General features: G+C 54.9%; 1 protein-coding gene and 2 long non-coding RNA genes across 3 annotated transcripts in view; all 3 read left to right on the top strand.

The window, feature by feature from the left end:
- Nucleotides 1-217: 217 nt before the first annotated feature.
- Nucleotides 218-14,138, top strand: LOC119111783 (uncharacterized). The gene is made up of 3 exons (XR_005095614.1): nucleotides 218-477; nucleotides 2,033-2,095; nucleotides 13,978-14,138. It is a non-coding gene; the product is annotated as an uncharacterized LOC119111783 (long non-coding RNA).
- A 51-nt stretch (nucleotides 14,139-14,189) lies between these two features.
- LOC119111784 (uncharacterized) lies at nucleotides 14,190-20,836 on the top strand. Its single transcript, XR_005095615.1, has 3 exons — nucleotides 14,190-14,218; nucleotides 19,537-19,671; nucleotides 20,797-20,836. It is a non-coding gene; the product is annotated as an uncharacterized LOC119111784 (long non-coding RNA).
- Nucleotides 20,837-21,021: 185 nt separating this feature from the next.
- The window catches only part of LOC119111680 (uncharacterized), a 43,100-nt gene continuing 38,013 nt past the window's right edge, over nucleotides 21,022-26,108 (top strand). Inside the window, exons 1-8 of the mRNA XM_037235486.1 lie at nucleotides 21,022-21,194; nucleotides 21,499-21,692; nucleotides 23,227-23,394; nucleotides 23,752-23,859; nucleotides 24,191-24,238; nucleotides 24,513-24,758; nucleotides 24,965-25,126; nucleotides 25,344-25,936. Coding sequence (XP_037091381.1) covers nucleotides 21,516-21,692; nucleotides 23,227-23,394; nucleotides 23,752-23,859; nucleotides 24,191-24,238; nucleotides 24,513-24,758; nucleotides 24,965-25,126; nucleotides 25,344-25,936 — 1,502 coding nt within the window. The 5' untranslated portion in view covers nucleotides 21,022-21,194; nucleotides 21,499-21,515. The remainder of the gene's footprint in view (nucleotides 21,195-21,498; nucleotides 21,693-23,226; nucleotides 23,395-23,751; nucleotides 23,860-24,190; nucleotides 24,239-24,512; nucleotides 24,759-24,964; nucleotides 25,127-25,343; nucleotides 25,937-26,108) is intronic.

Genomic DNA, 26,108 nt, shown 5'->3' with positions numbered 1-26,108 from the left:
ATTTTTTATTTGCAATGGTCATCCAACTCTGCAAACATGCCCGGCCAAGGTTGGACACCCGCACTCCATTTCTCAACCCAGATCGGCGGCTCAGCAAATTGCGCCTTGGCGCCGCTGGCCGCGTGTTCAATACAGTGCAGTGCCTTCCGCGGCAGAGCTGTGTAGCCGACCCACAGCGCTTTTGTAATGGCGGCCAGGAATATGCGGGGTCGTCTCGTCGGCCCTGCGCCGTTTCATCTGGGTTTACTTCGCAGCGAGCGGACGTGCCGGTGGAAGTGTGCGAGGGTTTCTTGAAATATTGCGGTGTTTTTCGGTGCAGTGATTAAGGAAGTGACATAGTATCAAAGGTAGTATTGCTGCCTACATGGGGCATGGAATTTTTCGTGTTTGGGTGATAGAAATGCCCCAATGACGACACATTTGCTCAGCTCGTCTTGGTATTGGCTGTTCTATTTGGAGTGCGGCGAGTTATCTTCCGTAAGTTTAAGTTCATTTGCTGAGTGATCATGAGTTATTGTTGTGTTTGACGTAGGCTGTTAATTTTTTGTCTCTTGTTCCTTGTCAAAACAATTGCTCTGCAATGTAAGCTTCTCGACCTACGCTATGTCGGGCATATCCTCACGCATAGTGCTGTTCAGCGTTGATTCATTCTGGAAGTGCCTGTTGCTGAATTTTTATTGATTGGGTATGTTAGACTAATTTTCACATCGGTCGGTACTTGGAGCATGGGTGAGACCAGCACGCTGACAGGGCTCAATAAGGGTTTTTGCTGTCTGCTCTAAGTTGAAGCCCGATGTAGTCTTTGTTGCTAGGTGGTAACGAGTGAACAGAATATGAGGTCGAAAATATTCTTGTGTTCGAATTTTTCAATGTGAACTCAACGCCTGTTTGCTCTTTTGGTGAAACATTTGCAAGGGACAGTATTGTGGTCATATCTACCAGCCACCCGGTAATTGTGCGGTCATTCAGAAGCGTTTTTGTGCACATGCATTGCAACAAGAGACCTGTGTCTGGAGTGTCAGGACTAAGAGCAATGAAATCAAACCGAACTACATTACGACGACTTGTGCCAGATGTGTCATAGCGCGGACTCCGGCCCCGAACAACACGTATGTATGTGCGAAATTCTGCTCCAGAATGATGTCTTGGCCACCAGATGGTCGCAGTGACAGGCGAAAAAAATCATGCCGATTTCACCGATGCAGCTCCACATTTGAAAACTGGAGCAATGGTTTCCTCCTTCGTGTGGGTCTGGGACGCATCCAATACATAACTTGTTTGCGGCCTTTCTCGTTCCATTCGGTTCTCAGAATGCATATTTGGTCCGTAAATCGGGCATTCATTTTGGAATTGGCTGTTATCGGAGGTCGACGACGTTCATAGAGTGGTGCAGTGCAGTGCAGTCAGGCAGCATCATTGGGCAGGGTAGAATCGGCAGCACAGCAAACCTTTTTACGGTTGGAAATAGACAACTTCAAATAGAACATCTGGATGTGACAGCGGAAGATCGTGCACGTGATGTGGGCCTCCGAATGAAGGTTGTTGTCGGCCTCCCTTTTGTAACTCCTCATACATCCTGGCGATGTGAACAAGGTTGACAATAATCTGGTTTCGGAAGTGTCGATGATAAGTCTGAGTTTAAAGTCACTCCCCGACGAACACGCATGCACTACCAATATGGCTAGCATCGCCTGCGAAGTATGCTATTGTCGCCAGACCAACACTTCTCTTGGCGTAGATCGCAAGGTGTACCGAAGGTCTGGGGTCAGCAATGTTCGCGTTTTCCCCATGTAAGCCGAAATACCTTATCGTACTTTCCGTGATGATTAATTACAGACGTCACTTACTGGTCTGCGGCCGCTGAATTGCATGATTAGGTTATGCAGACCAGAAGTCCTGAGAAGTGTAAGCGTGCTCCCGTTGGACACTGTGGTGCTTGTGTTTCCTCCGTTGTTTTGGTGATCTGGTGATGTGTGCAGCGCTCCAACGACTTGATCAGTGCAGGCATTTAATTCGGCTCATTGTGTTTCAGGTAAATTAATGCACTCCTGGTTGCTGACATGAGTGGTCCACCGTACTATCCCCATGTATACAGGTGGGTTTGTTTCAGAGTCTCCAGGCTGTTGTTACATCCCAAACAGAGGACGCCAAACAGCATTCATTGCACTTAGCAGGACGTATTTATATCATTAATATTTCCATTGGTTGGAACCGGTCACAGAACGTTTTCCTATCTAGGCGTACACATGACGCACTACAACTGCCCAGCAATGCTTGTGAGGGTCTAGCGCACAGTTTCCAAAACAGGAACACGAACTTACAGTCTTTTGATTCGCGTCGTGTAAATCAAACGAACAGCCACTCGGTCTTTTTCACTCGTCTTATTTATGAGTGAATTAAACATAGAAAAATTACGGAAAGTTTAATTATTTCCGCTTCGTGTACTCGTATGACGCAAAAAATGCAAGCTCATAGTTCGCGTCATGAAACAAGCCCCTGAAGCCGTTCGACCAGTGGTGACGCCTTTGGCACAAAGTGCCTAAGTGGTACCCGTAACTTGCCACCGTCTTTCTTCGAAGTCATCCGGGCTGTGCGAACCATTTCAACGTCTCAATTAGCAAGATTGTTTTGCGTGACGCATTTGCACATTACATAGTGTCTCAGCATATGCATTACAAATCCAAATATTTCTAAGGTCGGTCACGATGATTGCAAGATGATTGTGATGGTTGGCTTGAGGGAATGTGAAATGTGCTAAATGCGGCATAGTGTACATGGAGATATTTTTTAGCGTGCGCTGCATATTAAAGGACATCTGCAGCAATGAAATGCGCTTTTAAAAATTAGTTGGTCATCGTTGATTGTAGTGTTCGATTTTGTGGCGATGTGACCGCATAGTTGATGGGAGGATGACTGGTGCAGTATTTGCTCCGAGCTTAATAATCTACCCTCACGAATCAGTACTCGGCAGGTACGCTAGGGTGACAATGGCCACACCTCTTCCGTTTCGATGAATATGGTTTTAACATTTTTCCTCGTTAAAGGCGCTGGCTCAAGTGTCACATTAACTCAGTGTCCATTTTTTCGTGTCTCATCAGTGGGCACTTGAACTGATACTAGTTATTCGCACTTGCGCTAAGTGATACTCAGAAGGTGATCGTATGTGACCGCTGACCAATGACATGACTAGTTGGTGACAACACTTTGTGCCAGAAATATCGGCTCCCACTATTACCAGCGCTGGTAATGGCTCCACTCGGGGCTGCAGGCCGAGCGAGTCTAACGTCACCGAACTGGATTTTTTGCAGCCTCAGCGACCCGGTCAGTCACGCTTCTGACGGGATCATGTTTTGGGAATCACAAGCCTCCACGGTGCACATTTCAGCAGCAGTTAACAAGCATCTTTGGAAACTGCTGAAGTATTGCCGTGGGGTTTAAATGCAAGGTGTTTGATTAAGTTGCAATGCAAAACACTGGCCAAAACCGGCGGGGATCGAGTCGTGCAAACTGCGCGGACGTATAGTTCTGTGTATGGGGTTCAACATTTGACAAGGACATGCTGGTTTTCATAATACTTCGGTCGCAGGCGCAAAGCCTGCAAATCGCTGCTTAGGAATATGAGACCAACGGTGGAAGGTTGTCATGAACAGAGACGGCATCTCGAAGCCTTGCAATGGCGATCTAGCGTGTAGCAAGCTAAGCACGTCGTTCTAGTGACATGGAAAAAGAATCAATATTTACCTGGGCTCTTTTATCTGGGCTTAGATTATTATGCTCTGAGGCTGAAGTTGAGATTGATTAGAGTGTTTAATAGACAGACGATTTAGAGGAAAACTGAAATGAAAAGAAATGGGTAACAAAGAACAAACACATCGCTGCCTACATTCGTGCATTCGTACCCAGGAAAACCAATCAAAGCAAACAAAAGCAGAGTCGTTTCGTGGGTAAGAAAGCTTTTTAGTGAAGTTTTAAGAATGAGCACAGACGCTTATTGAACAAATTGGGTCGGTTGTCTTGACATTCTTTTAGAAAAGTTTTCCAAGGACATGAAGGGTTGAGAATGATCGCAAGGATTTAGAGCCAGGGTCTGTGAAAGTGATGTATTATCTACTTATTGGAACAACTACCCGTGCCAACACAACCAGGAGGAAAAAGCTTACCGAATCTGTCCGGCTCTCAGATTGTGTGTTCGACACTCGCAGTCTTCGAAAGTTACAAAAATGAAGACCCTTGAGAAACATGGCAAGGGCAAACGGCTTAACCAAGAACAGCCACTAACTGTCGACGAAGACGATAAGATTTGGATACATGACATATTTGGTGTGCACTCACAGAAGGTTGTACCCTCTTAATAGTGGTGGAGATTTACCGTGGGGTTTGTGCTGTGTATATGGCAGGAATCTGCACAAATACGATAGAGTTATATGAAAATTGAGACAAAATAACTATATCATTCATCGGGCACACGAAGAAAGTCAGATCCACGTCAGGGGAGATGGGAACGCCACCTACCAATGTTCCTGCGCGAATGCTGTACATGAGTGATGGTCGCGTATCGGTAACAGGCTTAAACAAGCTCTCTGATATCCTTGGTTTTTGTACTTCTTGAAAAACTGCTTCACACAGCTATCTCGAGGACAAAAGAAACATGTATTCCATCGAACGGCAAGTGACTCCATGGCGATTAGCGTGTCGATAACGCAGTGGTTTCACTGCGCGTCGGAGAAACCAGAAGTACGGGGCTGGGTTTCTCGCCGTGCTTACCCTCTTTGCAAGCGTGAGAGGCGGGCAACGTGATACAGCCTCTGTTGCGTGCGTCCTGAAGCCCCATGTCTGACCACGCGACCTGGTTCAGTGACCCTCGAGGTCACTGGGCTGCCCGTGGCCCTTCTACCGACCGTGAAGATATTTGTCCATGGTCAGCGGAAGTCAAAAACGGGCGCTCTGGAACACGCTCTCTCAGTTGCGTGATACAATGCACTTGTGCCATTTGCATGGCTCCCTAATACCTGCACGCACTTACGTTTTGGTATCCTTTACATGTGGAACAGCATCCCCCTTTGATCATCTCAGTCGTCCAGTGGCACATAATGTCCTAACTTACTTCACGTCACAACTTGCGCGCCTAAAAGTCAGCTAATTGAGCTAGGGTTTGGAGACAAACACGCGCGTGTTGCTTGTCGTGATAGGGAGCAAACTTTATCCGGCTTGATAACGATTTTAAAAAGGACTCCGGAATTATAATCTTAGCTGAGCGTAAGGCTGTGCAAGGCCCCCTCCCCTTTTTGCGCTTTCATTACACTCCATCAAACCTCCCCTCCCGCTCCTTCCGTAATGTACGATATGGACGGCCCCAAAGGTCGGAAACATTTCCAGTCGGGAGAAGTCGGAAACAAATCCAGACAAAATTTTGGCCGACCCCGTTCCTCGATCGGTTGGAGCGCTGTCTCCAACCTACCCGCGACGGGGTGGTTGGCTGCGAGTCGCTTCGGCGCTCGCTATTTTACCCTGACTAGGATGGCCTGTGGCCGGTGGTAGCAGACACTCAAGGTCAACTTAGGTCAGAGGTCGGGACGGGTGGTGCCCAGCATTGCGGCACGCGAAATTTCGCCACAAAATTTTGTCGTTGAACTTTTATTTCACAATCGGATGGTCGGGTTAGGTTTCACACAGCAAGCATTGCTCACTGTGAGTTTTGCACCCAGAAAGCCATCCAATGGAAATGGGTGGACTTAATTGAAGATTAGGATGTTAAATTGGAATACCTCGAAAAGTGGGGAGAGGTGAAACGACTAAAAGTCAGGATACACGAGTCAGCGGAGATGGTCAAAATGGATGAAAGCCCAAATACAAATAGTCCTCAGAGGTACAAGAAATGGAGGAAAAGGTCTGACTGGATAAGCGGCTAAAACATCAGATAGACAATCGGACCTGTTTCTCAAACTAGGCGCCGCAAAATGAAGCGTCGGTGAGGTCTTCCGCAGAGCAACGACCTGTCTGTGAAACCACCGGACATGCGTCTGAATTTATGTGTTCGGAATTTCAGGACATCATATTTCCAACGTGTTCGTTTGCAGGTCTCTTATCTCATTATCGACTATTTGCATTCGCATGTATTTGTAGAGTCATGCGTTGTGCCTGGTTACCTTTGGACTTGTTATTGTCGAATGGACTGCGAAGATCATTTCAAAGCCCTTTCGATTTCTATTTCTATTGTTTTTTATACTATTGCTGAGCTATCATTTTCTATTGCACATGAGCCTGCTAAGCTATCATTTTCCATTACGGATGAGCCCGTCCCAGACATCGTCGCTTGCTTACTGATAGATAATAGGTGTTCCTCTAGACTGTTGACCAGACGTCAAATCTGGGGAACGCGTGCGTAGCTGTTGCGGTTCTTGTCAGGGTTGTCAGCTGCCTAGGGCTTTTTCATTTGCCCCAAAACCCTAGGTTTTTGCTGGGGTCCCGTTTTTTTTTTTGCTGGTCTTTTGAGCTTACTGCTTTCTTTATGTCCAAAATGGTGGTGGATCCACCGAAGGTTCACCGATTAGCATATTAAGATCAAAAGAACTTGCAGGGGAATGAACTGTGATTGTCTGGCTAACTTGACAAAAGGCGTGTGACATTATCAACAGTATTCAGCACCAACTGATCCGTAGATCACCTTGGAGGTACAAAGCGAACGCCTGTTCGCAAATCGCATAGTAGATTATGAAGCGAGGACCCCTTCCGCAAAGTGTTATAGCAAGGCGAGCACCTTTTCGCAACCTACACTGAACATCACTGAGGCAAATTTTTTGCAAGGAGTTGAGCCCACTCCCATCGCATAGGCCGAAGCGCCCCCGGTTTTTTAATTTCGTTTTCACCGAGTATCAGGATTTTCAGTTATTTGAAGTCATCAAGTGTAACATGGTTACTCAGGTTTGGTAATATAGACATTACACCAATATCATTTTATTGAGCAGTGAATGAAATTGGTTAGAGCCATAGTTACACCAAACAATTTAGACGAGGTATTCATATCACGGATGGAATACTTTTCGGAATATCTTCCTCGTCTGGTGTGTTAGTTTGTGTATAGCGTTTCAGCCAGTTACCTCTTCAGCCGTCGTCTCATGTCATTTGTGTTCTCAGCAGTGCTGTGAAGGGTGCCTAGTTTGCCTAGTTTCCCTTTTTCTGAGAAATCAGTCACTGCTTGTTTAATTCATCGATAGTGACGGTCCACCAAAATTTACTCGGTGTGTCATTTATTATTTTTTTTGTAATGTTTGATCCGTGACTGTAGCCTCCCAATTCACCGCTTTATATAATACTACTTTTTCATCTTTTGCCAACCAATGACTCCGAAAAAGGTGGGCAAAAGGATTCATTCATCTGAAAAAAACAAAGATAAAACGAAAAAAATCCCAGATGAGGCCTGTTGCTCATAAATCTTCTAACGTGTAGATCTTTGTATGCCTGGTCAACGAGAAAGAAATATCCATGTATGGCTGATTTGGTGTTTTTAAATCAGAAATTTAGAAGTTGGCCAAAATCCGGCATCGGTTTTTTCTGTCAATACTCGCCTAAAACCCCACCTCCTCTTGGTTTGGGTTTTGCTGCAGACAACCCTGGCTTTTAGTTTATGCAAGAGATGAGACGAGCTATTGGTATCACAGATGTAATCACTTGTTTTGGGCTCGCCCTCGTCTGTCGTATTGCCACGTACATAAGTACACACTAGCGCACCACAGAGGATGATGGTCCGAACAATTGTCCCTGGTTCTTGTTTTCTGTTACGGGCTAGTTTATCTAAATTTGACACTACATGACACATCATTAGATTTTCTCATACCTGCACTACATCCGTTTCCACCCGTCTTGGGGTGGTCTGAAGGATCCTAAACCTCTTGTCGTCAAAACTAAGCCCACTGCCTGGAGAACAAACGGAGCCGAATGGGCAAAATCGTTCTCTAATCCAGCATTGTATCGGTGCTCGAGAGCTTCAGCAAACAGCTTCTGTCCTACTTGTGAGCTAAGGCAGTGCCCGGAATGCTTATGTTTAAATACATTTCGAACGTAGATTTGGCTGTGAGAAAATCTACGACCAATCCCTAATTTATCCAGTTTCGGCTGTTAGCACATAACTCGCGGTTAATTAAATGAAACCACTCTTGAGGTGCGTTTGAATGATGAGTGATCCATTCCTTTCACTTTATCCATTTTTCCACTTTTGTGTCATTGATAACCCATTTGCTGTTCAAGCAAATTGGGGAAATGCATAGGCAGATACATAGATCAAGGGAGCGGGGGGGGGGGGGGGGGGGCGGTGGGAAGGGGAGAGTTGCCAGTTACCCGCTCCGCCAGCTTTGGGTAAAATTTGACAGTAACTTAACGAAAGAAGCACTTTAAAACCCGTATTTGCCATTTCCAACTTAAAAGAAGTTCAACGGCTGCAGCGTGTAATGTAGAAAGGACCAAGCCCTTTGGAGGACTGACGCCTCGTTCGCAAGTGTAAGCCAGATTTGTAAGTGTAAGATGACAGATAGTGTGGCCTCGGGCCTCCTGCGCCACTAACTTTCCCAGGTTATATGTTTTGGATGTACCAACAGGTTTTTAGCTTTATGAGTCCTAAAACGAGCAGAAAATCCGAGTCCAGCAAGCAACTTTTCAATCGCAACAGAATGCGAACACCTAGCATGTGTCACCTTGCTGAACACTATGGACTCAAACGCCGCCATGATAGAAGCAGTGGAGGTGATACCGACATGTCACTGTGCGACAGTGTTGGAAATTTCAAAGAAAATCCTGATAGCAGAGTTCAAATTCTCCAAAGTGGAGTACATTTTTATCAGTGGCAGGTTATAGTATAATAGGCGGTTTTGAACAGAGGCCACGTTCCAAATCCAGCAGCTATGTTGAAACACTCAAAACGAAAGAAAACCTTAGTATTAAACATGGCACAATGACATAGGTCTCAAGCTCTACAATATGAAACACCTATATATATATCGCTGACTGTGACAATAGAAGGCAACAGAAGCTGCGCTGTGGCATCACTTGGCTTAAAAGCGGCAAAACCCTCGTGACCCCTCCATGTTCCAACTCCAGGGCACCACACGGGGCCCTGCAGGTCCCGGCCGAGCAAAAGAGATGGGCAGCACTCTCAACCGATTTACCGAGATAGTGCAGTTCAATTCCGGACGGACCCGTGCAAGGTGGTTTAAAGGGATCGGTGTCAGTTACTACGCCGACTCCGGCGGATAATGCAAGATATTCATGGATTTCTGTGCGCTTTAACCGACCTCACTGCGAAATGTGAATTTTTTGTTTCAACTCATTGGTGTTTTTGTCCCAATAAATGCCTTTCATTAATATCACAGGCCAAATTAATGGAGTCGTGTTTCTCAGGTCTCGTGGCGTTTTTGCCGAAGTGAGGTGGATATCTCCGAACAGTTTTGGCCATTTATTGCAGCGTTTTTCGACTTAAAAGGATTTATTGTAAGGCTTAGATTACCAGCTTTTAATTTCATGCCCTTAAATAGCAAACTGAACATCATTTAATAGCCCAGCTGCCGTAACATCGTTGCACTCCGGATACCAACTAATGGCCATAAATCCAACCATAGGCGCCTCTGGACAAGTACAAATGAGTCCTCATTCTTCATACTCGTGGTGCCCATCCCTGTACAGCTTCCTTTGTAAAGTTTCCAGGTCTGTTCAAAACATGAGCGCAAACAGAAAATTTACGTTCTTGGCAAATACGTCAAGAGGAGGCAAACCTTTTAACCCAATTGTAGAGTTTTGTGATGTCCAGCCCCCAACCTGAACGGGGAGGTAGACACATTTCACTGAATAGTTAACACGTTTCGGACGCTGAATTGTGAGCGATTCTCCCATTTTCATTGTCATGAGGCCGTGCTAAAGTGTAAATAAAAGGCCGTCTATAGTTGATGTGTGGCTGGTGGTGCAGGCTGGTGCGACTTTGCTTGTCGTTTCTCATATCCCGGCATTGTTAAAAGACGATTCCAGTAAAGCATTCATACGCTTCATGTTACACATTTCTATACATGATTTGTCGTATAGCTAGGTTGTAACATAAGGTGCTTGCTATTGGGCATCCAAGACTGGTGGGTGCGGGATTTGTGCTCTTGCAGACACATGGCTCATGATGGAAGCAGCTAGTCCCAAGCTGTTGTACCTTTTATTTTTATTTGGCCATGAAACGGGGGTAAAACGAGTTCCTCCAAAAGCTATTTTCGTTTTGTCATGGTGGCGTCGTACTCATTATCTCATTTAACCCAGCCACAGTTGTGGAGTACCAAATCCCCTGCCGTACATGGTACCCGCAATCAACGATTTTTCCATCACTGCTGTGCTGTGCTTGTTTTTCGCAATCATGTGCATGATCTTTTATCCGGGGTGGAATTTCGCCTGTTTTGGTCATTGAAAAATATTTTTGTTCAGATCATTCATATTTTCGTGTGATTTTCGACATCATGCTGGCTTGTGTTAAAAGATGGGCGTAGTTTCGCATAAGGTTTGGTTTCGTTGCTCGGAGTTGTTCTGTACTTAATGATCCTACAAAGTTTTGGTCCCAAGACGTGCCCAATCGGGCTAAGAGGCGAGCGCCGCTCAAAAATTTTCCTTTATGGCAGCGTATGGGTCCGCAGCGTCAAGGAATGGCGCGAAGGTGACAATATGCCAGGTGTTCGCGATTTTTTGGAATTGCAAAACCGCCTTTTTATCAGAAATTCTCGCGCGTTCGTGGGAGAAAGGAAAACTATTCTGGGACACCCAATGCCTGTCAGCAGTAGGCAGGTTATTGGTGGAAGTTGGGCTCAAATGACCAAAAGGTACAATATGTAAGTTTATTTGGCTTAAATATCTCATTCATGCATGCCGTACGTGAAAACCCCCGTTATCGTGATTGTAAATGGTATGTTTTTGTTTGCATGAAAAACACTCAAGCATGTATACACAAACTCGACACTGCTTTTGTGCAGCTTAGGCAGCTGTGGCGTAGTGATACACAAGTAACTGCGGACTGTGTTGACCAGTGAGCGGGACTACAGGAATGAAAGTAGCACGGTTTCCCAGTCATTCAGTAATCATTGATCCTGATTCTGAGGCATGGGTTGCGTATAAACAAGAAAATTTAAGTGCACTTCACCCTGCCAATAAAAGTCGAGCGCAGTGTATTGCTGTGTTCATATAAATGACCCACCTGACCACTGCTCAATGAAAGCAGGCCAGACGGTAGCCATTTGAGTTGCCAATCCTGACTTTTTGGTGAGATGTTGGCGTAGAATTGTTCAATTTGTGCGGCCTGGTGTACTGGTGTGATCTGTACAGAGATCATGCCATCATTGGGTTTTCTGTCATTGGGCCCCTTGCGATAAAATTTAAAAACCTCCGTAAGGGTATTATGAATAGCAAGACACGGATTTTTGGAAGGGTTTTTTGCTTATGTGCCAGTGAGAAATGTGTGATTTTGATTGTTAAAATTTTGGATCCGTTCAAACCCGCCAAGTCTGGCCTACAACCCGACCAAAAGTCTGCTGGTTCTTGTTGGACCAGATGTAGTGGGTTGGCGGGTTGAAAAGTTGCGTTCCTAGTTTACTCGTGGTCACCTATCCAAAGCGAGTACACTACACATACATGATCTTCTACTATACAGATATTATCGCACGTACGTATGCACACTCATGTAAAAATATGCCGTGTAAATTCAGCAATATCTGACCAGGCCACGCTGGAAACAACATCCACGAGGTTTGTTAATACATTTGGGAATTATAATGCCTTTTATGTATTATGTGCGCTGTGCCATAGTCTGTACGGTTATTTGTAGATATGTCCCTATCGACCTATGTTTTTTCGTCTCGTAAACGTTCGTTGTGGCGTAACTCGAGGGGCATATGGCCATCCAGAAAAGCGCTGTGTGACGGCATGTAATTGGCGCGGGGAACATTATGTTTGGGAAACGAAGCGTCCAGTCAGGCTGCGCTTCAACGAACATCTGCCATGTGCAACTAGCAAAAGGCCTGACACAGGTACGGGGAAACAGTTCTCAAACGAAACAGCCAGCTCATGGCGCGACACGCGCATAATAGAAGCCGCCATTATCCAGGAATGACTGACGAGGCAGGTCTTAAAATGGCGGAGTCCGTGCTTGTCATAGGAAGCACAGCCACACTCAATATGCAGCCAGTATCTTGGCCTGTTCCCTCCCCGTCTGAACACCGACAGCCCGCCATGTGGCTGTTCGTGGCCGCTGGGCCTGACGGAAACCTCCTGTATTTACGTATGCTTATCTTCGGTTGGTGTATGCATGCATGCATGGATCATATTTGGTTCATGTGGTATAACTTGCTTAGTATAGGAAGACGGCATCATGTCCGCTGGTCCCCGCCTGCGGCTCCCACGTCCTGAACTCGAATCCCGGGCTGTGTAATGCGCCCTGAGCGCTCGTATGACCGCGGTAGAAACCGGCGGTCGGACCTGGCATGCCGAGAAGTCGTTCTGATTCATTTTGTATCCTAACAATATGCATATTTGGCTTGCATCTCAGCGCACACTTTCATCTGTAAGCCTGCAGCCACGCGTGCTGACCGAATCTTCTCGTACTGGGCGGCCTAACCACCGCCCCCTTCTTTGCCCCGTCCCTCTTACTTCCCACCCGTTACCAGGCCCGGTAATAGCTTTGACAAGGTGGCGGGGACAGCGGTCATAGCCGGCGGCTGCCAAAGCCTGATGACACAGTGCGCACTGGACAGAATGGGCCAAATTTACACATCGCGTTACAAATTTAGGACGGCACATTTGAGTCTCATAGTACATGGCTATACAATGAGGGATAGAAGAATGGAAGTGGCATCCGGGAAAGAGAAGCATTCGCGCGCAGCCCATGTTGCAGCCTGTAAGTGGCGTCACGCGTCATTAGAGCGTGAAACAACCACCAGGAAATGTTTCACATGTAAAAACATTGAAGCAGGCATCAGATATGATGAAACAAGCTCACGTATAGCTATTGGTATACTTTGTAAGTGGATTAGACTGCTCTAGACAGCACAGTTCCCTGTTTAGTAAATATGCCTTTCAATGCGTCGTGGTTTGATTTCGTCATCGTACCTTGCACAACATTGTTTGAAAGGTGATTGACGGCCGTTATATCTGGAAGTCCTGCTCACGACGCTAGATATGAGCACATTGACAATTGTATTTTTCCTCTGTTTTGATCGCCGCATGGCTTATGGAGCGACGGGATTGGAGTGACGTTACGAATCATGAATGCCAAGTTGACTTTGAAGTACTCTCCCCGAAGAAACTCCCCATTCTGGCGGGCGTTAGGTCAGAAAGTGGAGGGGCTTAGGTCTTAAGAAGTGCATGATTGTGAACAGCACCAATAGGTCTTCCAAGAGGGCTATTTCAGTTCAATACCCCACATAAGTGTGGAACACTCACTTTAAGTGGATGCATTCTGGATTCTTCATTGGTCACCATTCATTACGTCGTAGCCACGATCCCCTCCGTTACAAATATCAGAACATCTTACAGCTTCCACCTACACACTCTGAATCCGCTGACCCGTTTTGCGCTTGCCGTGTAGAGGGTACACGGTGTCTCCTCCCACTATTGCTTCGGCCCGGCCTCTCCCACGCTGGGGTAGAGACAACATCAAAACCTGAACGGTTTAGTGAAACGGACCGTTTAATTGTGTGTTGGGATTTCGGAATAGCGAACGATGCATCATGCGCGTCTTTGTTAGCCCAGTGCACAGTTAGCTTCTTTTCTTCTCTCATCTCACTCAGCTCCCCAAATGTGAATAACAAAACCATAAACTGCAGTAGAGGCACAGCTGCCCGTCAGTGCCATTGCCATGCCTGAAGGGTGCCAAGGATTGGACTTATTCGTGTGAGAACACCGGACCGCCATGAGCGGCCGGGCGCGTTCCGAGCGCCCCACTGACAGTGCCCGTCTCTCTGGCGCCTGCAGACCATCGGCCCACGACTCGCCGTACCAGCCGCCGGCCAGCGCAGCGCTCTCGCCGCCCATGTCGCAGGCGCGCCTGCCCTACTCGGCGGCCGGCAGCGGCTACCACCCGGCGTCAGTGGTGGTGACGGCTGCCGCACCGGCCGCCGCCCACCACGACGTGCGCTGGCAGCAGGCGGCCGCCGCGGTGGCGGCCGCAGCGGCTGCTGGCGGCCCCTCGCCGTACGCCGTCCGGCCGGCCCCGGTGAGTGCGGCGCAGGCGACGACCCCCGAGGAGCCATGCTCTGGCCCGCGGCCAGGCCCGATCGGGGAGCGGCCGGCCTGGCTGATCCCGACCATTGTGGACAGCTGATACAGTCGTTGCGACGCTTCGGTTCGTGGAAGCGTGGCGTGGCGTCCAACGGTCGGCACCGCATCGTGCCCACAGGTTCAGGATGCCCGGCCGCATGTTGCAGACACGGTGTGCAGGCGTCGACAGGTACCGATCACACCGTCCAGTTGCGTCACGCTTAATGTTTACGTGATCGGGGTTGTGGGTCGCCAGGCTGTGTTTAGTTTGGATTTTCCCATGCCTCTCGTGTGGGTCAATATAAATCATATGAATGCTAGTGTTACCTCACCCGGCTGGCCCGGGTGTTTTCTCTGGTCTTCTCTGAGTCATCGCGACGGGAGCGGCTTTCAAGGTCGTGACCGCAGGTATTTCAGGCCCATTTCCGGCCCCAAGCCGGGTCATCACCCCACTGGCGCTCTGACCCCGCTGTGTTGGGCTTCACCGTGACGTCACCGTCTACGGGCGAGCCTCGGTGAACCACCTCCTACGCCAGCATAACACATGTCAAAATCACTGCTGGGCGCCCGGTCTGTGGTTTATGGGGCCAGCGCACTGTAATGATGACAAACTTGGAAACGTTTCGGGTGCGAGTGAGGGATGCGCGAATGTCACGGCGAAAACAAGGGGGAACATAGTGGTTGCGAGTGGGTGTTGGGAGAAAGTTTTACCGCGGGACCATCACCTGTGGTGTGTGTTACACCATGAACCGCACCACGTGCATTGATTAGCCTTTTGCATATAATTCTGTTTCAGCTGGTAACTTTCTCACTAGTTATGTCTTTCTCTGCCGCGCGTGCGGGACGTCTGAGACGTCTAGAGTTCTGCTCTCGCTGAGCCTCGTGTCAAACAGACCGGCAGATTCCTAAGCTTAATGGTGTTCATCTGACGGCCCGCCGTAAAGCACCAGCAATCAGCCGATTTAGACGTTCACACTCTCTGTGTATCGTTAAAGAATAGCGCCGCTGAATAAACAAGCCACTGGTCCATATTGTGATGTTCGCGGCAGCATGCCGCGCAGGATGGCATGTGATCGCTTACAAACACGAGTCTTGTACTCTCGCAGTCTGCCGTCCAGTCCGTGCAGTGCGAATCCAATGTGTTTGTGTCGATATGGCCAGTGCCGATCCTTGATGACCATACCATGTGGTGAAGGGTGTATCGTCAGCATGGTCGGGCAATGCTCGTCCCAAACACGAGGCCCCTCACGTCATTGCCGGTGATGTGTGCAGCAGGCGCGGAATGTCAGCCGCGTGCGTCATGACGCGTCACGGCGCTGCATGGCCGGCTTCCCTGCCGTGCTGGGATTTCCGTCGGCGGGCTTCGCCTGAGGAGACGGCCACGCCGCGCCACGCTCTCGCTTCCGTCACGTCTGCCGAGAACCGAGAGGCCCCACACACGGCCGCCAGACGTTTCGCAACGTGGTCGCGAAGGCCGGGCGCCGCCAGCGGCTCGGCTGCTAATGGCTGGCGCTGGGACCCGGCTCCGGCCGCGGCCGGGCCGCAGCATAACGCGTCCGACAGTGCCGTGCCGCGTCAGGGGCGTGGACCGGCCAGACGCGGCTCGGCGGTGCCGCTGGCGGCCGTGAGCTGCGCCCGGACGCAGCGATGCTCCTGCCCAGCCAGCTGTCGGTCGGCGGCGACCCACTCCGGCCGCCGCCCCTCTCGACAGGTCTCGCCGGGAGCGGCGCGCACTCGGCCATCGCCCCCCCCCCCCCCATCCCTCCCGCGGCGCCATCCGCGTGTCAGTCGCCCCCCGGCCTTGGGCGACGGCAAGGTCACGCGCTGCCGGGCTGGCCGGCGCGGCCCTCGTGAGCCAGCTCGGCGAGCGGTCCGCCTAGTCGGGTGGGGCGCGCCGGCGCTGCCCTGCCGCTGACGTGGGCACGGCCGCGCCTCGCCCGTCCTGCGCCCTGCCGGCGGGCCGCTAACAAAAAACCCGCTCGGTCGGGCGCGCGCCAACATATTGCCATGCCAACCTCACGCCCACATTCCAGCTGACGTTCGGGAAGGGCTGCGTGCTGTGTATTATCCATTCTGGGGCCTGATGGCTAGCGTGGGACGTAGTTAAAGCGCTGATTCATGTCTTTGGCGAGCGCTAACATAAGAGCCCACTATTATTCTCAGTGAAACGTGGGTACTCCACCAACATAAAGTACAATCAACTTTGAGTGCCTGGGAGCATTCTGTGTCCATTTGATGGTTGTGCGATGTTCGCAGTCCAGACGTGCATGTGCCAGGTCAAATCTGTGCAGAAGACGGTGCGATTTAATGTGGGCTGCATGGCCACGGACCTTGTTATTTCGTGCACACGTGTCCAGAACACAGAAGCTGTTCACTAGCTACCATCATATGATTGCGTATGGCTTGGTACAATGATGGATACTCCTTAAATGTTTGCATTGCACCGTTGTATTCATGGACGCAGATTCTTGATGCCATGTTCGTGATAATGAAGTACAGTGTAATTTCGGAGCTATGGAACAGGTCGCGAACAGACCAAATAATGTGTATTTCTATTTTGGCATGGGATTGGGAAAGATTTGCGTCTGCGCTTATTATGAATAGAACGCGAGGACACCGGAGACGGCGGGGGATAGGGCGTTGAGGCAGCAGAGGGTGGGAGGGGCCGATGGAGATGACGGATGGAGTCGGCTGGGGAGAGAGCCAGGGAGCGGCTGAGGGTGGGAGGGGCCGATGGAGATGACGGATGGAGTCGGCTGGGGGAGAGCCAGGGAATGGCAGAGGATGGGAGGGGCCGATCGAGATGACGGATGGAATCGGCGGGGGAAAGAGCAAGGGAACGGCAGAGGATAAGAGGGGCCGATGGCGTTGACGAATGGAGTCGGCAGGGGAGAGAGAGCAAGGGTGCGGCAGAGGGTGGGAGGGGCCGACCGAGATGACGGACGGAATCAGCGGGGGAGAGAGCGAGGGAGCGGCAGAGGGTGGGAGAGGCCGATCGAGATGACGGATGAAGTCGGCGGGGCAGAGAGCGAGGGAGCGGCGCGGGCACCGAGCCCAGTTGGCGGGCTGGCGGGCGCCGTCGGCTGCTGACTATTTCGGTGCACGGTCGGCCGGGCCGGGCAGGGCGGGGCGGCCGTTTTTATCGATCGGCGTGGCAGGGCTGCGGCCGGCCCGACCCGACTCGTACCGGCTTGCCGGCGCGGGTGCGTGTACACGTGCACCTTCGGTGGCCGCTAGGTGGCAGTAATGCACCGCCAAGATGGCAGACGGCTGTTTGTGTTCGCCGCCGCCGCCGACGTCACGGCCACCGCGGGCGCGGCCTTGTTTTTGTTGGGAAATGTGGAGAGCTACGGGCAAGTCGTCGTTGCCAGAAGCGAACATGAATGAAGAAATGCTGCTGGGTGCGATTCCGTTTGGTGCAAGCACTTCTTTTATGCGATCGCTCTGCCGTCGATTGTGTGGAGGGCGACAATTTCCAGCTATTGCATCATTTGCCCTTGGGCCTGCGCAGAAATAAAGAAACCAAGGACATCGAAGACGCATTTCCCGTTCCATCCCCGCGAGTTGCGAACATACCGCATCAGGCTGGCAGCAGAGGACATGGTGATTGTTCTGCCGAGTGCCAGTGAGCGGCCGACCGGGGCTTACTGCTAAACGTGAAGTGCGTCATGAAATCGTCATCGGCCATCACGTTCAGATTTGGTTTGCTGTGTTGACGGCAGGGCCGTCGACACCCGAGGCTGGCTCAGCGACTCCCGTGAACAGCTCATCCTATGATGCATCAACATGTGCTGACGTTTAGCCGTGCGGTCGCCGCGGCTGCGGTGGCGTTCGGAGTCGGGTGGGCTCAGACGGCGCCGGCGTGCGCGCACGCCTCTCACCCAGCCCTACCCCACCGTGGTGCCCTGCACGCTCGGCTGCCGGCCAGCTGCCGCCCGGTCGGGGTCGTCCCGGCCACACCTGGCCACCCCTGCCCCGACCCCGCCCGCCAGCCTCCCCCCCCCCCCCCCTCCGCACTGGCGCGGCTGGCGGACGGCCGCCGCTCTCGGTCTGCAGAGGGCCGCGAGTGTAGTGCGGCCTCGCCTCCGCGGCGAACATCAGCCCAGCAGCGTGCTGCGGGTGACGCGTCCGGCCGGCAGTGTCTGAACGCTGCCAGCCGTCGCGCCGCCGTCTCCGACATCCCAAGCGTAGCCGGGCGGCGAGAGTGCCACGTGGCCGCCGCTGCCGCCCGGCTGACGGCGCCGCTGGGGCCGGCCTCCCCCGTCACGTGTCCTGTCAGCGGCCGCGCCGGCGTATCTGGGATATTGCCGGCCGCACCCGACAACGGTTCATGCTCCAAGGTCACGCGGATCGTTCGAGTCAGGCCGATGACGAAGCATGAGAGCCTCGCCGAACAGCCTGGCAACAACTGCCTCAGTACCGTCGTGGGAGCCACCAGCTGCACATGGAAGCGGTCACAGCTTGTTGGCGGGGAGTTTAGGGCGCCCAACGGCCATGGCCGTTTTCACAATGCCCGAAGTTCATATGTCTCCTGCTGAAGTTCGACAACACGGAGAGGAAGAGGTCGGGTCCGAGTTTTGTGGGACGGTCGACAGTGGTCAAAGGATCGGGATTGGGATGGGTTTCACGAGGCGATCAAATTAGCTGCAAACCAGGGGTCTGGGTATCGGCTTATAAGGTGGGACTCCGCTGACCGTGCTCAGGTAAAGCCGTCGATGGATAGGTAAACGGCTACCATGGCCAGCATTTACTCCGCTGTCAACACCTTTCACGAGGAAAGACGTATTTCGAAGCTGTTCAGTGGATAGGGATGGCAATAGGTTGAGAGTTTCGTTGCGATGTCATGTTGCGTCGAGTTGTAACGTGTTTTTTGTACAGCATGTCTCAATTTCGTTTTCCTTTTGCTAGTTGCGGGCGTCATGCAGCCTTCGCGGTTATAAGCCCAAAGCCCCAATCGTCCTGATCATGATCGCTTCTCTCCCACCGCCATCTGCAATATGGCGCTGCGAATAGGCCCTAGATGTGTGGACAGTGTGCTCGGTCGCTTTCTGCACTATGGTGATATGAGAATGTAGGTGACGGTTTTGGACGCGGCCTGACAGACCCGCGCGGAAAGTGTTGCGTGTACACCTACTTTGCCTGCCCTCAAAGCCGTGTCACCAGTGGCGGCGCCGGCCGTGGCGTGCCGTCGTGTGCGGCATGGGCGCCGGTGTGACCGGCCGAGCGTGTCGGTGCGTGCCTCCTGGCGTGACGGGACCCGCCGCGCCTCCCCAGCAGATGCTGGTGCGGATGGATGGCGAGCGTGAGCGTGTCGACCGGATGGCCGTGCCGCGCATGCACCTGCACGACCCGCATGCGGCCGCCGCCGCCGAGCTCTACGCCCTCGACCAGCGCCGCTTCAAGCAGCTGGTGAGTGTCCCCGCCCCCACCCGACCCTGCCGGCGCGTGTGCTGCGCTCTCGTCAGCGGGAGGCCGCGGCAGCCGGAGCGTGAACGGCTCAGTGGGTCGGGTCTGGCGGCGTCAGCGACGGCTGGTGAGGCCTCGCCGCCGCGTCCGCCGGCTGTTTATGGACGGGATCTCCGACGTGCCAGCACTGTCTGTTTGGATGTGTCATTAGTGTTGGCCGCGCCGCGTCTGAGGCCGGGAGGCCGCCAGCTGGGCACTCGTCGGCGCCGCTCCTGCCGCGTCGGCCTCCCGCGAGGTCGCGTGACGTGTAGGCTTCCGCCGTCACCCGGCGGCGGCGGGGCAGCCAACATTGATTTCCGATGGCTCGGCCGCCGGCGGCCTGCGTGACCGCCGAGCGCCACGTCAAATCCGGCTACCCGGCCCTCCCGACCGGCCGGCCGCGCGCTCGATAACAGGTGACTGCAGCTGGCGCGGCCGCGTGGTCCTTCTCTTGACCTATTCATTGGCCGAAGAGGCGCCACTGTCGGCGCGCGGTGATAGGTTCTGTTTGGTGCCGGCGCGCCGGCGCCAAAACAAAACCGCCAAAACGAACTGCGGCGGCCGTTCCTTATCATACGATCGGGCGTGGTGGCGAGGCTCTGTTTATCGAGCCGCGTGGTCAGATGTACTTTGGAGTTGGCTGACGCGCGGCTGGGCGCTGGTCATTGGCGGGGCCGCGATCGCTCCATGCTGACGCAAGTCGTCACTGGACACCCCCAACACCTGGGTGCATGGTCGCGACATGCACTGTTGCATCGACCAGAAATAGAATGACGTGAGGAAGCGTTCCGTTTCGCTGACGTAACCTGTGCTGTTTGCTCTAAAATGGGGTGAGTCGACAATACACGTCACTTTTTGCGTCTTGTATGGACTGTGTCCTGCTGGAGGTTCTTCCATACAAGGACTTGTTTTTGGGCGCCGACTAGTTCATGTGCGCTGTGGATGACGCCAGCAAAAATTGCGAATCGCTCAGCGTAAACGGCGCGCATTGTAAAAAAGCATCGAGTCACCAAAGCCTCGACGTTGTCAAATTCAGGGAACGGGTATGATAGCGACTTTGCAAGCTAATACTGGTCTGTGTGTTCTCAGCAGCAGCAGCAGCAACAGCAGCAACAACAGCAGCAGCAGCAGCAACAGCAACAGCAACAGCAACAACAGCAGCATCAGCAGCAGCAACAACAGCAGCAACAGCAACAACAACAGCAACAACAGCAGCAGCAACAGCAACAACAGCAGCAGCAGCAACAGCAGCAGCAAAAGCAGCAGCAGCAACAACACCAACAACAGCTTCAGCAGCAGCAGCAGCAGCTCCAGCAGCAGCAGCAACAGCGGCAGCCTGAGCCGCGGCGGGCGCGGCGCCCCACTCTGTTGCCGGCGGCGCACCCGCACGGCCAGGAGTACCCTTCACACGCCGCCGTGGCGGCCGCCTCGCTCGGTCACCAGCACCGGCCCGACGACCGGCCACCGCTGCGGCACCCGGCCTATAGGTACGGCTCCTCCCACGCCCGGGTCGCGGCGGCGGCGCGCCCGCTCGCCCGCTGGCGGAGTAATCACATCACGTCGGCGGCGGCGGCGGCGATGTAACAGGTGGTCTGTGGCGGCATAGGTCGCCGGCCGTGGTGTCGCGGACCGGCTGTGCGGTTCGTCGCGCCGGCATCACCGCCAGCCGGGGCCCACGTGCGGGGCGGCCGTCTGCGCCCCGTGCCGCGACACCGCGTCATTGTCGAGTGGCGAGCGGGACGGGCCGTCGGCGGCGTGATGACATGTCTGACGGCCGGCCGTGCGCCGCAGGGGCTACGGCGAGCGCGATGGGCTGCTGCACCTGGCGCCGTCGGTGTCGGCCTCGGGCGGCCACCACCCGGCCGCCAAGCTGCGCCTGCTGGACGGCAAGCCGCCAGCCGGTGCCGGCGGCCGGCTCTGACGTCCGGCTGCCGCTGCACATCGTCACCAACAGCGACGGCGGGCACATGGCCACCGCGCAGCGGGTGAGATTCGCTGGCCAGGTGTCGTCATAAGCTGCTCATTGACTGCTCATTGAACACGTGCCGCCCAGTCTGACCCGGAACGGCACGGCGGCACGACCGCCAGCCACTGTTGCGGTATCGACCGAGGCGTATCGTGCCATCGCCTGGGCTATCCACATGACCGTTCGGATCGCCTGGGATGATCGTTGCATGCGGTCCGTTTCCTGTTCGCTGTAGCGTTACCGCCCGTCGGCTCGCGTGGTGGTATTGGCCGGCATCTCGGTGATCGGGCAGCGGCCTCGGAGGACGCCCAACGTGTTTCGGGGCCCCGCGATGGACGGCGCGCCGCCCGCCCGCTCGTCCGCCCGTCCGCTCGTCCGCTCGTCCGACGGCCGGCCGGCCGGCCGGCGGGGCGGTTGCGCCATCGCGCTGACCGGCCGACTGTCGAGGATGCTGTTTGACGGGCGGCGAGCTGAGTCACGGTGCGGTTCGCTGAACGGCTGGCCGTGACGGGCCGGGGGCAGCGGGGCGGCCGCCGTCCGGTCACGGGACGTCGCGGCGCGGCGCGGCGCGGCGCGGCGCTGGTGTCCGCTCCGGCCGGCGGCGGGCGCGCCGTAGCCCCGCGCCGCGCTGAGCCCGGTCGATGGGCGGACAGCCGGCGGAGGCTGCGCTCGGCTGGCTCGCCGCCGTCTCCTGCGACCGTCTCCGTCGTTGGAGCGACCGAGCGCCGCGCGTAAGACGTAGGCGATAGCGGGGAAGTCGGTCCCGTTATCGCCCCGCTCCCCCACCATCCAGCGGGGCTAGTACGGGCCATGCTAGGGCTATTGTCACGTACCGGTGACCGCCTGGACACGTCAAAAGGAAAAATGGCTGACGCTGGGCAGACAGCTGGTGGCGCAAAAAGGTCACAAGAAGTCAATGGGGCTGTCCCTGGGACCATGCAAAAACTCCAGCAAAAAGTAGTTTATTCCCAATGTCAGCGTTGTGTGTAGTGGGGTCGCGCCCGGGCCCGCCGCCAAAGCGGCGTGTGTAGGCGTACGTGCGCCGGTGCCGGCCATGCTTGTCTAGCTGACTGTGTTTGCGAGCGGGCCGGCTCGTCCATTGTGGCGCGGCCGGTCCCGGAATAGCCGACTCGGCGGGCCTGGCCGGCGGCGCGACGCTGCCTGGGCGGCACACAAGGCCGCGGCCGGCGGGGCGGGGTCACACGCCCTCGAGCGGCCGGCCTGGCGCCGGCGGCCGCTCTTCCCGGCCGGTCACCTTGGCTGACCGCGGGCGCGCCAAGTGGCTTGAGGGATCGTGCGGCCGACCCTTAAATAGACGTGATCTCCCAAATATCCACGGCCCATACCGGCGCGACTCAGTCCCGACTGGACGGGCGACCTTGGGTGACCTTGACTGAGGTGGCTTACTCCTTGGCGGTCACTCCTCGGGCCAGTGAGTGGGGCGGGGGTGGGGGGGGGGGGGGGGGGCAGGGCAAAACGCAGCACGCGTCGCCGCCTCCCCTGACCTGCCGTCGCGTGCCATTGACTGACACACTGGGCGGCCCGGCCCGCAGGAGTCGTACAACCCGCAGACGGAGGCCATCTCGCCGACGCTGCCGGCCGACGGTCTGGACGAGTCGCCGCTGCGCTCCACTAAGGACGAGCTGCTGCGCCAGATCGGCACCATCGACCGCGAGATCATGAAAGCCGAGTCGCAGATCGCCAAGCTGAAGCGCAAGCAGGTGCGGAGTGGCGCTGTTGGAGGACGCGCCGGGTTTGGGCGCGGGTCTGAGACGGGCTGCGGGATGGAGGTGGTGTCGCGGCATGGGCTTGTCGCGTCAGGATCGCAGCGCTCGGAACAGGGTGTTTACAGAATGTGTGTGCATGTTCCGAACTCCTACACCGAACTTCATGTTTGCACTCATTCAACTCAACGCTTCGTGAGCATTGCGTTCTTCGTGAGATGCGGAACCAGCGCCATGTAGGGCGGTGTCCGGTGGCTGGCCGTTATCAGCTGGGTGTGTGGGGCCATGCGACGTAGTGACTGGCGCGAGGAGGCCCGGCGGCCGGCTGACCGTGCCGTTTGCCGGTGTCGGCAGAGCGAGCTGGAGGACCAGGCCAACAGGCCGGACGGCTCCGGACAGGAGGAGGACGAGAAAGAGTCGAAAAACCGCAGCCTCGCGCAGATAATCTACGCCGAAAATCGGGTACGCGAAGTCTCACTCCGTCAGGCTTGCTAAGCTTCTTGGGTTCATCCAGTTCGTATGCCGTTCGTATCCGCGCGAGATGTGGTCGTCGCGTTGTGAGTTCTCAGGACCTTCGTTCCTGCAATTTGACGGGCTGGCCGAGCTAGTAGCGCGAACCCATCGCTTGTGTTTGCGTTGTCAGCTGCCCGTGTGGGTAAACCGCGACGGGAGTCGGGTATGGCTGGCGCCCGCTGCAGCAGACCACTGACCACGTGGGTCAGGATTGCGGCGCTGAAATGTCTGACACACCGGTCCAGAAGTATGCGACTAATCCGTGCGATGGCGATTTCAGAAAAAGGCGCGGGTGGCCAAGGTCGATCTGGATAAGCTCGGACCTCAGGTGAGTGGGAGCCGCACGTGCTCCGAGCGGCTGCGCTGGAGGGAGGGGGCAGGCGAGAGCGACTGGGGTCCGTGTCTGGCCAACACCTCGCTATCCGTGTGGACCGCGTCCGTGGTTATCGCCATCCGTCAGCCGCCGGTCGCCGGTCGCCGGTCGCCGCCGGACGGCCGGGCCCGTGCGTCTCCTGGCTTTCCGACGTCTCGCCGACCGTGGCGAGCGATGTTGGCGCGGCCGGGTGTGCACTGCTCACTGACCCACTCTCGGCGGCCGCCAGGCGCCGGCCGACGACACGGGCTTCTCCCGACTGTTCGCCGCCAACCAGCCGCTCTACAACCAACCGTCCGACTCGCCCGTCTACCAGAGCAACCGGCAGACGTACCAGCGGCTGAAGCGGCCGCTGGTCTCGTACGTGCGCCGCCGCCGCCAGCAGCAAGAGAGCCGCGTCCGCACCACGGTCGAGGCCTACACTGAGAAGATGGCCTCCTGGATCCGGCAGATCGAGAGGCTCGAGAGTCAGCCGGTGAGCGTCCGGCGCCCGGCGCGGCGTCACCGCTGCCGCCGGCCACGCTGCGCTGATGACAGTCACCCGTCTGAAGGGACCCGAGAGGGACTCCCGTACAGTTTCCGTGTCAGATATGCGTATTCGTACCCTGATGTATTCGCCGGGCGGCGCGCCGTCGGTGTGGTGTTCCGTTTGCTGATCCCGCGACCTGGTGTGTCGCGCAGAAAAACCGGCAGAAGGCGGCGAAGAACCGCGACTTCTACGAGAAGGTGTTCCCCGAGATCAAGAAGGCGCGGGAGGAGCGGGAGCGTTTCAACCGTGTCGGTCGCATGATCAAGTCGGACGCCGAGATGGAGGAGGTGATGGATGGCATTCAGGAGCAGGAGGTACGCGCCGCTCGCGTGGCTCCGGCCGGTTGTCGTCTGCTCTTGTGACTACGGTACAGCCAACTCACGAACGCAATGACCTGGTTGTGTGACTTGTAATGGCGTCCTGCACTAGCTTGCAGACGACAGATGGAACGGTAGACCCGTGCTCGGCTCGGTGTGAGCGGGGGCGCCCGTGCGTCCCGGCTGGCGCACCTGATGCAGCGCTGTGTTTCAGAACGAGAAGCAGAAGATGAAGTCGCTGGCTGTGATACCGCCGCCGCTGCTGGACGCCAGCCGGCGCACCTACGTGTTCCACAGCACCGACGGCCTCATAGCGGACCCGATGATCGTGCACAACGAGCTGCCCAACCACAACGTGTGGACCGAGGCGCAGCGCGAAGCGTTCCGCGAACGCTACATGCAACACCCCAAACAGTTCCACATGATCAGTGCCGCGCTCGACGGCAAGACCACCAGCGAGTGCGTCAACTACTACTACATGAGCAAGAAGCAGGAGAAGTACAAGGAGCGGCTGAAGAAGGCGCGCACGCGCGGCCGGAACCGCGGCCTGGCCAAGCCGGCGCCGCCTGTGTCGGCCGTGGAGGTGATCGGCGCCAATGTGACGGGCGTGACGACGCGCGGCTCGATGGCGGCGCTGCAGCAGCGCGAGAAGGCGGGTGGCGCGCCGGCCGGTGCCGCCGTCAACAGCATTGCCTCGGACGCGGTGGCCGACGAGGCCGGTGCCGACGAGAAGCCGGCCGCGTGCAGCCCGCCGGCGGCGGCGGCGCCACCGGCGCCGCCGCTGTCCGCTGCCGACACCGTCGCCAGGTGAGCGCCCGGCCGCCCGCTGCCGGCAGCGGCAGCTCGGCTCCGCCAGCAGCCGTCCCGACGGGCGGCTGGAAGGAGTTATTCAAACGCGATGACGGGGACGTCCACAGAAGTTTATAAAGTATAGATGCCGATATGCCCGGAGTGGCCTTAGCAGCTGCCGCTCGCCCCC

The sequence above is a fragment of the Pollicipes pollicipes genome, unplaced genomic scaffold (assembly GCF_011947565.3).
Source record: "Pollicipes pollicipes isolate AB1234 unplaced genomic scaffold, Ppol_2.1 Scaffold_7261;HRSCAF=8764_pilon_pilon_pilon, whole genome shotgun sequence".
Lineage (NCBI taxonomy): Eukaryota > Metazoa > Arthropoda > Thecostraca > Pollicipedomorpha > Pollicipedidae > Pollicipes > Pollicipes pollicipes.
Note: the sequence above shows the minus strand (reverse complement) of the source record. Positions and strands in the feature narration are given on the sequence as shown.